The sequence below is a fragment of the Schistocerca cancellata genome, chromosome 9 (assembly GCF_023864275.1).
Source record: "Schistocerca cancellata isolate TAMUIC-IGC-003103 chromosome 9, iqSchCanc2.1, whole genome shotgun sequence".
Classification (NCBI taxonomy): domain Eukaryota; kingdom Metazoa; phylum Arthropoda; class Insecta; order Orthoptera; family Acrididae; genus Schistocerca; species Schistocerca cancellata.
Genome location: NC_064634.1, coordinates 500,920,569 through 500,936,371, shown reverse-complemented (window position 1 = coordinate 500,936,371; position 15,803 = coordinate 500,920,569). Strand labels below are relative to the sequence as shown.

The 15,803-nt window shown below is 40.8% G+C and overlaps 1 protein-coding gene across 1 annotated transcript in view; it reads left to right on the top strand.

The window, feature by feature from the left end:
* Positions 1 to 15,803, top strand: part of LOC126101523 (proline-rich protein 36-like) — a 323,227-nt gene that overhangs the window by 295,797 nt on the left and 11,627 nt on the right. The window contains exon 7 of the mRNA XM_049912165.1: positions 5,542 to 5,679. Coding sequence (XP_049768122.1) covers positions 5,542 to 5,679 — 138 coding nt within the window. The remainder of the gene's footprint in view (positions 1 to 5,541; positions 5,680 to 15,803) is intronic.

The following is a 15,803-nucleotide window of genomic DNA, read 5'->3' as shown; positions in this document are numbered from 1 at the left end:
TCACAGCTTTACTTCTGCCAGTATCTCATCTCCTACCTTCCAAACTTTACAGAACCTCTCCTGCGAATTCTGTGAGGATGGGTTGTGAGTCGCACTTGGGTAGCTGAGTTGGTAGAGCACTTGCCCGCGAAAAGCAAAGGTCCCAAGTTCGAGTCTCGCTCCGGCACACAGTTTTAATCTGCCAGGAAGTTTCATATCAGTGCACACTCCGCTGCAGAGTGAAAATCTCATTCTGGATACATACAGATGTTTGCATGTCAGTAGCCAAGCAAAGACTGACTGACTAATAGTTACACTGAAAAGTTGATCACAGAGATGTTGATGCAATGAATGCAATCGTACACTGTTTTGATACTGAGATGTTTGTGCCATGATAACTAAACAGGGACTGACTGCAGTGTTGTTGTGCAAGCCACCCCAGTTCTAGGGGTACTTGGATTATTTTATAATTAATTCAAACTTTTGTGTCCTACAAGCTGGATGCAACCATCATTTCAGCTTAAAAGCAGTTTGTTCTGGTTAGGGATGCTGACAGACAGTTAGGGATGCCGACAGACAAAGCTGTCCCACATGGTATCTGAGCAACCAATGGGCAAATGAGCAAATCGTGCTGGCTGCAGGGACATCCAGAATATCTGTTAAGAGGCAATCAGTCTCTCTGGTCCCAGCCTTCAGCGTAGAATGACATTCTATGTTTCCTGTCTATACCATTGATTTCTGGACTGTTCTGTCACTGATCAACTACCACGACCTTTTGAATGGCTGGTGTGTTGTTCACTAACCATAGGGTGCACTCAACTGCATTCTAAATGGGTAAATATGGGCCACCTTCAGCTTGTAAACCATCCATTTTTCTTGCTGTTTTCCCTTGACGCCCATACATCCTGACAACCCCACTGATGCCAGCACACTCTTTATTATCCACATAGACTCATGTGTGAATAATAATTCAAATTTGGTATTACATATTTATTTATAATAGAAAAGTTATCAAAATTAGAGGATACAATGAGCCAAGGTGTAATCTGGCTTAACTATGAGTTGGATAAGTGGAAAATTGACAAAATTATACAGATTATTTTATAATTAATTCAGACTTTCGTGTCCTACAGTTCATATTCCTTAGGGGATTCACAGTTCCACCAAAAATTGCTAAAATATGGATTTTTTTGTAGAGAATAATTAGCAAACTAACATGTCTTCCTAACGCTAGTGGACTCTTTTTTATACAGAAAAATTAAGGCTACAAAATTAGGTGCCTGAATTTTAGGAATAATCACCAGTTGAAGTGAAGCATTCTGGAAAATGAAAATTTTAATTATGAATGTCTTTTGAAATATGATATTTTTGGAATAAGGAAAGACGTTTGTTATAATAAGGGGGTGAGGTCTTCAACCTGAGGTATAATACTTACCTCAGAACTACAAATTCTATCTCCACATGTTCATGGGACATCTTAAACTATAGATATCTTCCCATCACAATTATTTCCAAGTACATTAATCAGCCTATTGACATCAGTATAAGGAAATTATATTGTGAATAATAAAACTTAAGGGTTCTGTACTTAAGTGCTAAATTATTTAATTAGTGGAACAGTTGCATATGTGTCCATAAAATGAGAAAGAAAAATAAAAAAACTGTAATTACTGTCAGAAGTGGGAAGATAAGGCACATTTTGTTTTGTTACACATTGTGCTTCATTCAGCAAATTTATTTATTTTTGTCTCTTTATTTATCCATCCATAGACAATATTAACTGTATTTATGTTGTCATCACATAAATGTACACAGGTACAGACATGCAAATAGATAAATTATATGCTTTACTATGTTATTTTTATGTACAGCATACTTCACTATTCTATTGAATATATTGTAAAGTGTTTCTTAATCACAGCAGTTAATCATCAGCACAGTTGTCAATATAATTAGCATACTGTTTCAGGCAATCTTTGGCTCTATAAAATCACTTTCCTAACAGATAAGTTTTTGGCCATTTCTGTAGGCATATATTTCAATTGTGCCACAACTAACTACAGAATGGACATAAATAAAATGTAATATGTCATTCTTGTACATGTGCTACTGTGCATTACAGTTATTAATTGAAGTATTTACTTCTAGTAAAAATGGACATTACTGAATTAACTGATTCTTTTCAAATGAAGAGAGAAATCTGTTGGACTGGATGGTCTTCCTATAGAATTATTTTAGTGTGTGGATAAAAGAGGCATAGCAGAAATCACAGCTACATGCAATGCAGTATACAAAAATAGTACACAGCTAGATGACTTTGTCAATATTGCAATCCACAAAAAACCAAGGACCAAGAAATGTACAGAATACAGAATGGTAAGTATAATCTCTCATGCTGCCAAAATTGTCCTGAGGATACTGGATCGTAGAGTGGTGTGTGTAATATAAGAGAATGTAGAGGAAGAGCAATTTTACTTCAGAAAAGGGAGAGGTACGAGACATCTACATCTACATATGCATTCCACAAGCCACCATATGGTGCATGGTGGAAGGTATTGTGTACCACTAATACCCACTTTCTCTCCTATTGCACTCACAAATGGAGTGAGGGAAAAATGACTTCCCATACATCTCCATATATGAGCCGTAATTTCTCTTGCCTTATATTCATGGTCCTTATGTGAAATTACATTGGCAGCAGCAGAATAATTCTGCAGTCAGCTCCAAACACTAGTTTTCTAAATTTTCTTAATAGTGTTTCACAAAAAGAATGTCATCTTTCCTCCACAGATTCCCATGTGATTTCATGAAGCATCTCCATAACTCTTGCATGTTGATCAAACTACCAGTAACAAATCTAGCAATTCACTTCTGAATTGCTTCAATGCCTCCCTTTATTCTGACCTGGTGGGAATCCAAAACAGTTTTCTACACACATTCTCTTTTACAGATAAGCTACACTTTCCTAAAAATCTCCCAACAAACAAAAGTTGGTCATTTGCCTTTCCTTCTTAGCACACTTAATGTGCTTGTTCAGTTTCATATTGCTTTACAATGTTATGCCTAGATATTTAATTTCCATGACTGTGTCAAGCAGAAAACTAGTAATGCTGTATTCGAACATTATGGGAATATTTTTCCTACTCATCTGCATTAACTTACACTTTTCCACATTTAGAGCACGCTGCTATTTATCGCACCAAGTAGAAATTGTTTCTAAGTCAGCTTGTATCCTCCTACTGTCATTCAGTGATGACACCTTCCCATAACCACAGCATCATCAGCAAAACAGCTGCAGATTGCTGTTCACCCTGTCCATCTGATCATTTATGTATGCAGAGAACAGCAGCAGTTCTATTACACTTCCCTGGGCACTCCCGATGATACCGTCTCTCTGATAAACACTTGCCAATGAGGACAACATACTGGGACTCTTGATTAAGAACTCTTTCAGCCACTCACATATCTTGAAATCTAATCCATATTCTTAGACATTCTTCAACAGTCTGTAGTGGGGCACAGAGTCAAACACTTTCGGGAATCTAGGAATACGGAATCTACCTGTCATCCTTCATCCATGGTTCACAGGATATCATATGAGAAAAGGGCTATTGGACTAGTTGGAGTGATCAGTGGAAGGGATGTGGAAATAGGAAAAGGAATGAGTTTGTGCTTCATAGATCTAAAAAAGACTTTTGACCAAATGAAATGGGGCAAGAAATTTTTTAAAGAAATTTTAAGAATTTGGAAATTTGTGTTAAGGTCCTATGGGACCAGACTGCTGAGATCATCGGTCCCTAGGCTTAAAACACTACTACTTAATCTAACTTGAACTAACTTATGCTAAGGACAACACACACACACACACACCCATGCTCGAGAGCAGACTCAAACCTCCATCGGGGGGAATCGCTTGAACCATGACAAGGCACCTTAGACCGTGTGGTGAAATTTTAAAATTGAAGAAGGTGACTTAACAGATGGCAGACTAAATACGAAGTTATACACAAGGCAGAAAGCAACCTTGAAGCTGAGAAATGGTGGGACTGACTGGTTTGAAATAGGTAGAGGAGTAGGGCACAATTGATATCTTTCATCAACTTTGTTTACTATGTACGCTGAAGACTTGATAATGAAGACACTAGAAGTAGAGAAGGAAGGAGTGAGCAAAGGAGGCTGGAAGATCAGCTGTATCAGATTTGCTGATGACATGGTACTGCTTACAGATAAAACACTCTCTTCAAAGAACAGTACACAGACTTGAAAAAGCATTGCAAGAGTCCAGAATGAAAATAAATACAAAGAGAGCTAACCTGTACGTGACACAGGATTTGAATGTGGAAGGAATAGAAGGTTGAACTGAACATGTTGCACAGTTCAGATATTTTGGGAGTAAGCTAATTGATAATGGGATGAATGAAAATGAAATAAGATAACAAATTACAATAGCAATGTAAGCTTTACAGAAAAAGAAACATTTATTATGCAGCAAACTGCAGTCAAAGTTACAAAAAAAATTGGTTAAATGCTTCATGTGGAATGTTTATCTTTGTGGCTGTCAAAGCTGGACATTGAAGAAGACAGAAAGAGATGAAACTGAAAGATTCAAGCCATGGGTTTTGCGGAGAACTGAGAGAAGGAAGTGGGTGGATAAAATGAAGGAAAGTGAAGTACTGGAAAGGGCAAAGAAAAAAAGAACTGTCCTAAACCTGGTTAAGAAAAGGAATAGCGGAAGGGAAAAAAAATTGAAGGGAGAAGAATGAAAATACTGGATGAAGTGAAAAGAGGAAGATATGAATATATGAAACCGTTGGTCTGGAACAATATCAGATGGAGACAACATGGTGGCAGGAATTTGCCAATAGGCAGAAAACTTAATGATGCAGGTGGCATTCTTGAGTGCCTCTATTGGAATTTTATTTTATCTCAGCAGCATAAATTAATTTCTTCTCTACTGCACTGTGTGACACAACCAGCACAAAATTTCATTAATCTTAAATTTCACTTTTCAGTTGACATATAAGCTTAATAATATATTAAATGGGCTTTGGAAAGTCACTAAGCATAACACATGCATAAAATTTAAAAAATGGGGGGATATTGTTAGAAAACATAAACAGGGAAGCTATAGAATTGTTAAAAACTAACAATAAACAGCCGGCCGCTGTGGCTGAGTGGTTCTAGGTGCTTCAGTTTGGAACCACGCGACTGCTACAGTCGCAGGTTTGAATCCTGCCTCGGGCATGGATGTGAGTGATGTCCTTAGGTTAGTTAGGTTTAAGTAGTTCTAAGTTCTAGGGGACTGATGACCTCAGATGTTAAGTCCCATAGTGCTCAGAGCCATTTGAACAATAAACAACACTGATTGTGACATTAATTATTTCTATACTATGTCTGGAAAGAGGTGTGAGATCATAAAATTTATTCATTTTAAAAATTAACTTTTGTGTGTTATTACTTGCTAAGTTTGGGGCTCACATAATTTAAAGTGAAGAAAGTGTGGTGTAAGTGATCTGCATTTGCTCTGTGAGCCTATCACAGCTGGATAACTATTTTTTTCAGGTGTGGGGGCTGCTTTCCACTCCTGCCTGCTGCTAGTATTGGTTCTGTGGCAGCCCTCCAGTGATGACTCAGCCCTGTTCTTTGTCATTGCTGCTGCCTGGGGAGTGTGCGATTCTATCTGGGAAACACTTGCTCTCAGTAAGTCAACAGGCTCCTAAACACTAAGCTACTAGTACATTAAATAATTAGTGATGAGCAAATAGATGACAACCTTTACATTGTAAAAGGATTTTAAATGGCAGAACTTTGTCTTATCACAGTATCTGCAATCTTAAAACTGAGATGCAATATAATTTACTCATACTGTATGTAACCTTATACCACTCATATTATTGCTGATAGTGTTTCCTACAACATACAGTTTCGCAATTCAATCTTGCAAAAGCCTCTTTAGGGATCTAGGGACTCTTGGACTTACACAAACAGCTGATAGTAGTCTGCGCAAAATTGTATAAAAGCATTGTCTGAAGCATTAAATAAAAACCACAGGCGATGAGAAAAGTTCCTGAGGTGTAATTGTCTTTTTGAAACAAACTTGTTATAATTTAGATACCAGGCATCACATCTTGCAGCTATTCAACCTTGTGGGCCATCAAATGCAAGTAACCAACAAAAAAAGTTTTATATCTTCAAATTTAACACATATTTCGGACAACACAACAACACATGTAAGTCACTGAGTAAGTTGACCTGTGTACAAGTCGGCATTCGATTAAACACTGAGTCTCAGTCTAGTGGCCGCTGCTCGGCTGGCCGCTTAGGTGGCGCAGCTGCTGCCTGGCTGGCAGACAGCGCCGCATGTAGAGGACGTGCGTAATTGCGCGGCGGCACTTTGAATAATCGGCGAGTCACAACACTTTTCCCCCCTTTGAAATTGTTGCACTGGTCTTGATGGAGGTGTCCTGGAGATGGCTAACGTCCATAGGCGTTGTTTGACTCGCCTCAAAGTCTCGAGGAAGAGGCTTCCCGTACGGACGGAAGTGTCCCCGATGATAACGGGTTGAGATGACAGGAGACATAGGGGTTGAATCTGCTGGGGCCCCCTGCACCAATCTGCCCGTTGTGGCAAGTCCAGTTGATATGACAGGAGACATGGGCGATGTGTCGGCGTCTGTTGGAGGAGGAGGTGAGTAGATGTACTCTGACAGAGGACGGTCCTCCGGTTCCTGCATGGGCACGTCTCCTGGTGGCGCCCGTTCTGATGCTGGCATCGCGATGACGGTGAGAGGGCTGCGTTGTGAGTATTGAGAGATGCCAAGATCCCGAGCATCAGGTAGAGCCAAAGGTGGTGTGGCGGCATTCGGAACAGGCGTTGCTGGCACCCGAGGCCGAAGCAGGTCTGAATGACGCATTGCAACACCCGTGTCCATCTGGATTTCATACAGGCGTCTGCCACGGTGTCGTAAGATGCGGCCCGGGCTCCATTTTGGCCGCCTGCCATATCCCCGTACCCAGACGAGGTCGTCGGCGGTGAACCGGCCAAGTGAAGGCACCCGTGGCCGTGAGGTGGGAGGCCGCAGAAGATGAAGTAGCATGCGGGGCTGTCAGCCATGTAAGAGCTCAGCCGGGCTGTGATCGCCCATGGGGGTGAAACGGTAAGATGCCAGGAACTGGAGAAGCGCGTCATCAGCAGCAGAAGAAGTCAGAAGTTTCCACATCTGAGCCTTAAATGTGCGGACCAGTCATTCAGCCTCACCGTTGGATTGTGGATGGAACGGCGGGGCCGTGACATGCGTAACGCTGTGACGAGCACAAAAATCCGCAAAGTCGGAAGAGGCAAATTGCGGACCATTATCAGTAACAAGAGTAGAGGGGAGGCCTTCCAAAGAAAAAATGCGGGCGAGAGCACTGGTCGTTGCCGCGGTGGTAGGTGACGTGCAACGGACAATGAAAGGAAAGTTAGAATAGGCGTCAATTACGAGGAGCGAATAAGTACCTATAAAGGGTCCCGCAAAGTCAGCATGAATGCGCTCCCAGGGCTTCTCAGGCGAAGGCCACGGTGACAAAGATGACTTCGGGGCAGCAGCCTGTGACGCACAAGGGCCGCAGGCAGCGACCAAGTGTGCGATGTCAGAGTCGATGGCAGGCCAGTACACATGACGGCGTGCCAGAGATTTTGTGCGAGACACACCCCAGTGCCCCTGGTGAAGGAGGCGCAAGACCGAAGCATGCAAAGACGCAGGTACCACAACACGCGGCGAAGCATTGTCAGTGGAGAGGAGGATAACACCATCCCTAGCCGTGAGGCGGTAGCGCAAAGTGTAGTAGTTCCGCAACGGATCAGAAGTCTTAGCAGACGGGCGATCTGGCCAACCCTTCTGAATACAGCGTAAAACCCGGGAGAGGGTAGGGTCAGAACCCGTAGCAGCCGCCAGCCTGTCCCCAGTGATGGGGAACCCGTCCACAACCCGTTGCTCGGCAACATCCAGGTGGAAACACAAAAGTTCGTCCCTATCGAATGCCTGATCAGGACCCATGGGAAGGCAAGACAAAGCATCAGCATTCGCATGTTGAGTCGTTGGCCGGAAATGAATCTCATAATTGAAACGGGACAAGTAAAGAGCACAACGCTGGAGGCGGTGTGCAGCCTTGTTGGGAAGTGATGTTGATGGATGAAACAAGGGAACAAGCGGTTTGTGATCCGTAACAAGATGAAATTTTGAGCCATAGAGAAAAACACCAAACTTATGAAGAGCATAAATGATGGCCAAGGCTTCTTTCTCAATTTGAGAATACTTTTGTTGGGCATCCGTGAGCGTTTTGGAGGCATAAGCGATGGGTTGTTCCGAACCGTCAGAAAAACGGTGCGCAAGGGCTGCACCGACCCTGTATTGAGAGGCGTCTGTGGCAAGAACAAGATGTTGGCCAGGTCGATAAGTAGCCAGGCACGGGGCCTGTTTCAGCATAGTCTTTAATTTCCGGAAAGCCGCGTCACATGACGCGGACCAGTGAAAAGGCACGTTTTTATGCAACAGGCGATGCAACGGCTGAGCCACCGACGCCGCAGACGGTAAAAACTTGTGATAGTATGCTATTTTCCCCAAGAAAGCCTGCAGTTCCTTAACAGATGTAGGGCGAGGAAGGGCATCGATCGCAGCAACAGTGTGTTGAAGTGGACGAATACCATCCCGAGAGAGTTGAAACCCCAAGTACGTGATAGATGCCTGAAAAAATTGTGATTTCTGAAGATTACACTTAAGACCGGCAGTCTGTAAGACACTAAAAAGTGTGCGGAGATTTTGAAGATGTTCTTCAGTGGTGGAGCCAGTGACAACAATGTCGTCCATGTAATTGATACACCCCGGGACAGGGAGCAATAATTGTTCCAAGAATCGCTGAAAGAGAGCAGGGGCGTTAGCAACACCAAATGGCAAGCGTTGGTATTGATAGACGCCGAAAGGCGTGTTAAGGGCCAGAAACTGCTGGGAAGCAGTGTCGAGAGGAAGTTGATGATAAGCTTCCGACAGATCAATTTTAGAAAAATACTGTCCTCCAGCGAGTTTAGTGAACAGTTCTTCAGGACGGGGCATAGGGTAAGTGTCGATGAGGCATTGAGCATTTACAGTGGCTTTGAAATCGCCACAGAGACGAATATCACCATTGGGCTTAGCAACTACAACGACAGGAGAGGACCACTCACTGGAAGTGACAGGAAGCAAGACCCCTGAAGCAGTAAGATGATCCAACTCCTGTTTTACCCGATCACGAAGGGCCACAGGAATGGGCCGAGCCCAAAAAAACTTAGGCCACGCCGTGGGTTTGAGCGTGATATGAGCTTCAAAGTCGTTTGCACGGCCTAACCCAGGAGAAAAAAGGGACGAAAATGTCGTCGACAAGGAATCCAGTTGAGCATAAGGAATAGCGTCAGAGACAATATTGACAGAGTCATCTATGGAGAACCCAAAAACGCGAAAGGCATCGAAACCAAAAAGATTTTCTGCGGTGCTCTGGTCGACCACAAATATGGGAACAGTGCGAATGACGGATTTGTAAGATACTTCAGCATTAAACTGTCCCAAGAGAGAAATATTCTGTTTATTGTACGTCCGTAATTGCCGAGTGACGGGGGACAGGAGTGGAGAACCCAGCTGAAGATACGTCCGAGAATTAATTATAGTGGCAGCAGAACCGGTATCCACTTGCATGCGAACATCTCGACCAAGGATTTGGACAGTGAGGAATAACTTCCCTGAAAGGGAAGAAGTGCAATTGACAGACAACACAGAATCAGAATCAGCGTCATGTTCATGAACATCATGTATGCGGTCGGATTTACAAACGGAAGACACATGACCTTTCTTTTTGCAATTGTGACACACAGCCCAACGTTGGGGACAATCCTCGCGTGAATGTTTCGTAAAACACCACGGACATGAAGGAAGTTGCCGGGGATTTTGCTGCAGTTTCTTAGTGGGTTGTTTACGGCTAGGCCGAGGCTGCGCGTGGGAGCGCACTGCGGCCACGTCGGCTGGCGGGGATGCGCCGCACGCGTCGTCAACAGCGCACAGAGGTTGTATTTCCCCGACATCACCCCACGCTTCTATTTGCGCCCCGGCGGCGCGAGAAATTTCAAAAGACTGCGCAATGGAGAGAACTTCATCTAGAGTCAGATTCGCCAACTGAAGGGCACGTTGCCGAACTTCTTTGTCGGGCGCCGACCGGATAATAGCATCCCGTACCATGGAATCGGCATAGGATTCTTTGTCAACGTCAGTAACAAATTGACACTTTCGACTGAGGCCATGAAGTTCAGCAGCCCAAGCACGATAGGACTGATTTGGTTGTTTTTGACAATGATAAAAGGCAACACGAGAGGCTACCACATGTGTTTGCTTTTGAAAATAGACAGACAGAAGTGAGCACATTTCAGCAAAGGACAAAGACGCAGGATCCTTCAAAGGAGCCAATTGCGACAACAACCGATACATTTGAGGTGAAATCCAGGAAAGGAACAGAGACTTACATGGTTGTTCGTCCGTGAAATGAAATGCCAAGAAGTGCTGTCAAAGACGTTTTTCATAATCAGACCAGTCTTCCGCCATCTCGTCGTAACGTGGAAAAGGAGGTACAGCCAACGACGAGAAACGCCCCGCATTTGACGCCGCGACGAAATCGCGAATCACCGCTGTTAGAAGCGTTTGCTGTTCAAGGAGATTTTGCAAGAGCTGCTCGACAGTAGCCATGGAACCCTGTGAGTCAACGGTGAAAAGGAAAAATCCACTACCTCGTCGCCAATTTTTATATCTTCAAATTTAACACATATTTCGGACAACACAACAACACATATAAGTCACTGAGTAAGTTGACCTGTGTACAAGTCGGCATTCGATTAAACATTGAGTCTCAATCTAGCGGCCGCTGCTCGGCTGGCCGCTTAGGTGGCGCAGCTGCTGCCTGGCTGGCAGACAGCGCCGCACGTAGAGGACGTGCGTAATTGCGCGGCGGCACTTTGAATAATCGGCGAGTCACAACAAAAAGAATTTTATAATTTCTTATGATCCACTACAGACATAATAGCATTAATTTCAAGCCAGCGATAGTATTTAAGTTATTTGGTTGGTATGATGAATGTTGTGGGTAAAGAAAAAGTGTGGGGTGTAATTTTTTTACATCTTTATTGAAATGACTACAGCTTTAATTTCATTGAATTAATTGGTTTAAATATATGTTTTTTCATTTCTAAGCCTGCATAATTTTAGTTATTATTTGCTTTCATTTTGTCTTTCTTCTACTCTATTAATGTAATCATTTTTATGCATTTACTCTGATCTACTTTCTTCCTTTTTATGGTTATATTTTCATGCTTGCTGTTGAAATTGTTATTTCTATTACTCACTTTGAGTGAATGTCATTTTATAAATAAAACTCTGTTTCATTTAAGTCTTCATCCATGTTATATTGTCCACAGTGCAAGAAGAATTTATGTTTTAAATGTTTATGTAATGACTGGCACTCAAAAATGTGTATCTTGTAATGAAAATTAATATTTTGGCACTATTGCACAGCCCGTGTAAAAAGATTATTTCCTATTTTGTTCTTTAACCAACTGATTGGTATTTTTAAATATTATGTCACATAAATAAAAATCATATGAACAAATATTCCAAATGAAAAAAGAATAAAAGGAAGTAAAAAATTGGAGCAAATAAAAATGTTAATGCGGTTATTGATATAATGTGGCAAATATTTAGAATATTTTTGTTTAAACTAATTAATTGAATTAAACTGAAATTAGTGATTACAGTTATTTTGATGAAGACATAAAGAAGAATAATAACAAAATACAAAAAAAAAGAAAATACAAAATAAATTATCTGCCTGACAGGATTCAAACCCACAGCCTTAAGCATACTGACCAAATAGCTTAACCATTATTCTATCAGTGTCATTTTGTTTTTCAGGCTCTGATGGATCATGAGATATTCTGAAAATCTTTTTTTGTATTTATATATGATGGCCCACAAAGGTGAATTCCTGCAGCGGGTGGTACCTGAGACCCTAACTTACATCCCTGTATAGATACTTTCTAAATGTTGACTTCTCCCTCTCAGTAGTACAGGAGGAGAAGAGGTGAAATATTCAAAGTAGCTGCTTGTCTCCTTACATAGATACATAATTTAATCTGGGAGTAGTTACCATAATTACTAGTTTGAATAGATTAATGCTGATTATAATTTGTTATTGGGCATGCTACACTTTAGAGAAGTAGCCAGTAGCAGTTGCCTCTGTATAAGTTGATTCATTCCACATTCCTGAATGCACTCCTTCATGATGTGTGAATGAATGAATTACACAAGCAATGTGAGAAATTTTATTTTGGAAACTCAAACAATACTTATTTTGATATTGATTTACCAGACATAAAGGGTGTAAAAAGGCAACATTTACAGGATTTTATAATCCTCAGATGAGACAAAAAGGAACACTTTTTTCTGTGACAAAAATGCCACAGGAGGTGTCAATGAAGATCTTGAAGTCAGTGATGTTCAGAAAGGGTGTTCAAACTGCCACTGCTTCTCACTTCATATTGAGGTCATCAAACTACCAAAACACAGATTAATGATTCAAAGTAAACTCTTTTAATTATCTGAAACTTTTGATACAGTGTTCCATAAAACACTATTAAATAAACTATATTTCTGTGGATTTCTGGAACCTGCTACTGAGTCTGAGAAATCGTACATGAAATAACAGAGTATGAATGTTGAAATTAACATATAGAGTCTGGATAGTTTCCCATGCATATAGGAAGCCATCAAGTGTACTCCTAAATTTATCACTTAAAGTTTGTTCTTGAAACTTTCTCATCCACTTTCTTGGAATAGTTCATACCCATCTTCAAGTGCTTTGAGCTCTCCCTTGGGTTATACAAATATGTGATCATTCATGCTGTCCTTTTTGTATTTGTTCAATATCCTCTGTTGGTCCTTTTGGTACAGGTCTCATACACTTAAATAATATTTTAAGGTGGGTCCCATGATTGGTATGTAAGCAATCTCCTTTGTAGACCATTTGGATTTTCCTAGTAGTCTACCAACACACTGAAGTGTGCCATCTGCTTCAAATACAACTGACCCTATTTGATTGCTCCATTTAATATCCCTACAAACTGTTATACTCAACAACTGAGAGTCATTGATATTGTTGTCATAGTGTACTACACTTCCTCATTTTTTGAAGTACACAGCATTGTATTTCTGAACATTTAAAGCAAGTTCCCAATATTTGCACCTCTTTGAAATGTTACCAAGACCAGACTGACTGTTTGTGAAGCTTTCTTCAGACAATATTTCATTATAAACAACTGCACCATCTGCGATCGATGTTTCCGGGATCTGTGGGGTTGGGATGGAGGAAGTCGTTGTATTTGAGATACCTCATAACATATGGACTCAGAATATGTTGTAAGGTTCTGCAATAAACTGATGTTAAGAATATTAGACAGTAGTCTTGTGGATTGTTTTCTGCTACACTTCTTGTTGGCAGGTGTGACCTGTGCTTTATTCCCACAACTAGGCACTGTTTTTTGTTCAAGGGATTTACAGTACATTATAATGAAAAGATCACAGAATGTGATAGGGATTCCATTGGGCTCTGGAGCTTTGATCAATTTTAATGATTTGAGCTGTTTTTCAAAGCCACTGATGCTAATGTCTACTTTACTCGTCTTTGCACTGGTGGGAGAATTAAATTGGGGTTATACTCCTGGATTTTCCTTTGTAAAGGAATATTTGTATTTAGTATATCAAAACATTTGCGCACATTGGCATTGTTAGATGCTCCAGGCAGAAGGTGTGCTTTGTCAGTGTTGCACATTTTCCCAGCTTTAACTGAAATAACCTGATGCTGCAGTGCTCACTCTCAGCAGACACAGGATTCACAAAGTAAAAGATCTGTGCAATTTGCACATTTATTTATATGTAAAAGCCAACATGGGAATTTTTCTTTGTGTGAGATCACATGTGCCGCTGATTTAAAGTTCTAGATCACAAATTTTACTGTTTGTGTCACTTCTGTACAATCTTTTATTGATTGTATCAATACTCATTTGTATTGTGATACATTGCGAAGTTTAAAAAATTTGTGAGTATTGTGATAGACTGGTAGTGTTATTGTCAGTTGAAGGCTTAAAGTTATTTGTGATCATTTAAAGTTTTTGAGAACAGTAAACCTATCCTTACTCTATAACATCATAGCATAATTACCAGTATGTGAGTGATAGGTTATTTCTGAGAATTTTTGAATGTTTACAAAACTATATTTTTGAAAATATTCATAAGTTATGAGTGTTGTGGATAACTTATTTCATAGCAAATCAAAATTTGTGACAAACAAAGAATAGACAGCCAAAGAATAGATCACCCTGAACATCAGTCAATATCAACACAAATAAATATACATTTTTGAGAATTTTCAGGCATTACCATTGTGTTGTGCTTAACCTAATTCATAGTATTAAATCAGCATTTGTGATTTAGTTAGCTCAGCAGATATTGTAATGAACATATTGTGTTAGATTTAACTGCCCCTTCCAAGAGGAGAATCTACATTTATCATAAATTAAATTTATTTTTGAGATGCTTAGTGGCTACAATTAACCTCAGAAACAGCAGAGGTTGAAAATACCACTTCAGTTGTGAGGTTCTTTAGGTTGAAAATACCACTTCAGTTGTGAGGTTCTTTTCATTTTCCATTGCTTAACTATGACTGGTTTTGGGCTCTTACATGCAAAACATCAGGTGTGATAACTCTGTGCTGTGATCCCAAGTGCCATCCTGGTGCTCATAAAGTTGACTCACCTGACGATAAGCATATAAGAGTGCCAAACTGGTTGTCATTAAGCATTAGAAAATAAAAAGAACCTTACAACTGAAGCAGAATTTTCAACATCTGCTGCAATGCTCAGTTGCAGATGTTCCTGCAACAGGGTTGTTTGTAACCTCAGAAAGTTTTAGGAAACTAGTAATTCTTACAATGGGTTTTTCTGTTGCCTTCATAGAAATATCATTTTCCATGCTCTTCAGTTCTTACAGGTAATCAGTAATTTTTTCAGCTCAACAGATTAAAAGATAAACAGCACGCTTTGTTTACAGTTACTTCTTCACTGCCCACTGAAACACTGCACCAGCCACAATGCAGCTCCACTCTGAATAATGTCCCCAGACACAGGATGAATTAGTTGATGATCATAAGCAGCTGAAAATCATCCTGACTACTGAACTACTAGTGGCAGTTGTTGCGAAGCAACGTGTTGGAAGAGCTGCTAAAAGTCATGTATCTGTGGTACCAAAGATACTTCAAGTACTAACCTCTCCTGTAGATCCTATCTCTTCTGTAGGAAGTACAGTAGCTGTCATCACTTGTCCACTTGACTGCAAGTGGTGGGTCAGTGGTAGATCTAGGTGTCATGTAAGGGGTAGACACGGCCCATGGAGGACTCATGGAGTTATACTGATCCCCTGGACTGACAAGTTCGGGATGCTGTGTTTCAATGAAACTGAAACTGAGCCAGTGAGACTCAGTTCAACTATCCATCCAATCCAGATTACAACATCTGTAAGAGACCCAGAATTACAAAGAGAAGGTCCAAAAGCATGCCCCCAATAGGTAAGAGTATTAAAATGCTAATTGTTAACTGCCAAAGAATTCGACACAAATTGCCACAGTTTGAAGCACTTCTGAAACTCAGTGAAGCTCACGTATACTAAGTACAGAAAACTGGGTGAAACCTGAAATTGGTAGCAGTGAGATTTTTGAGGAAA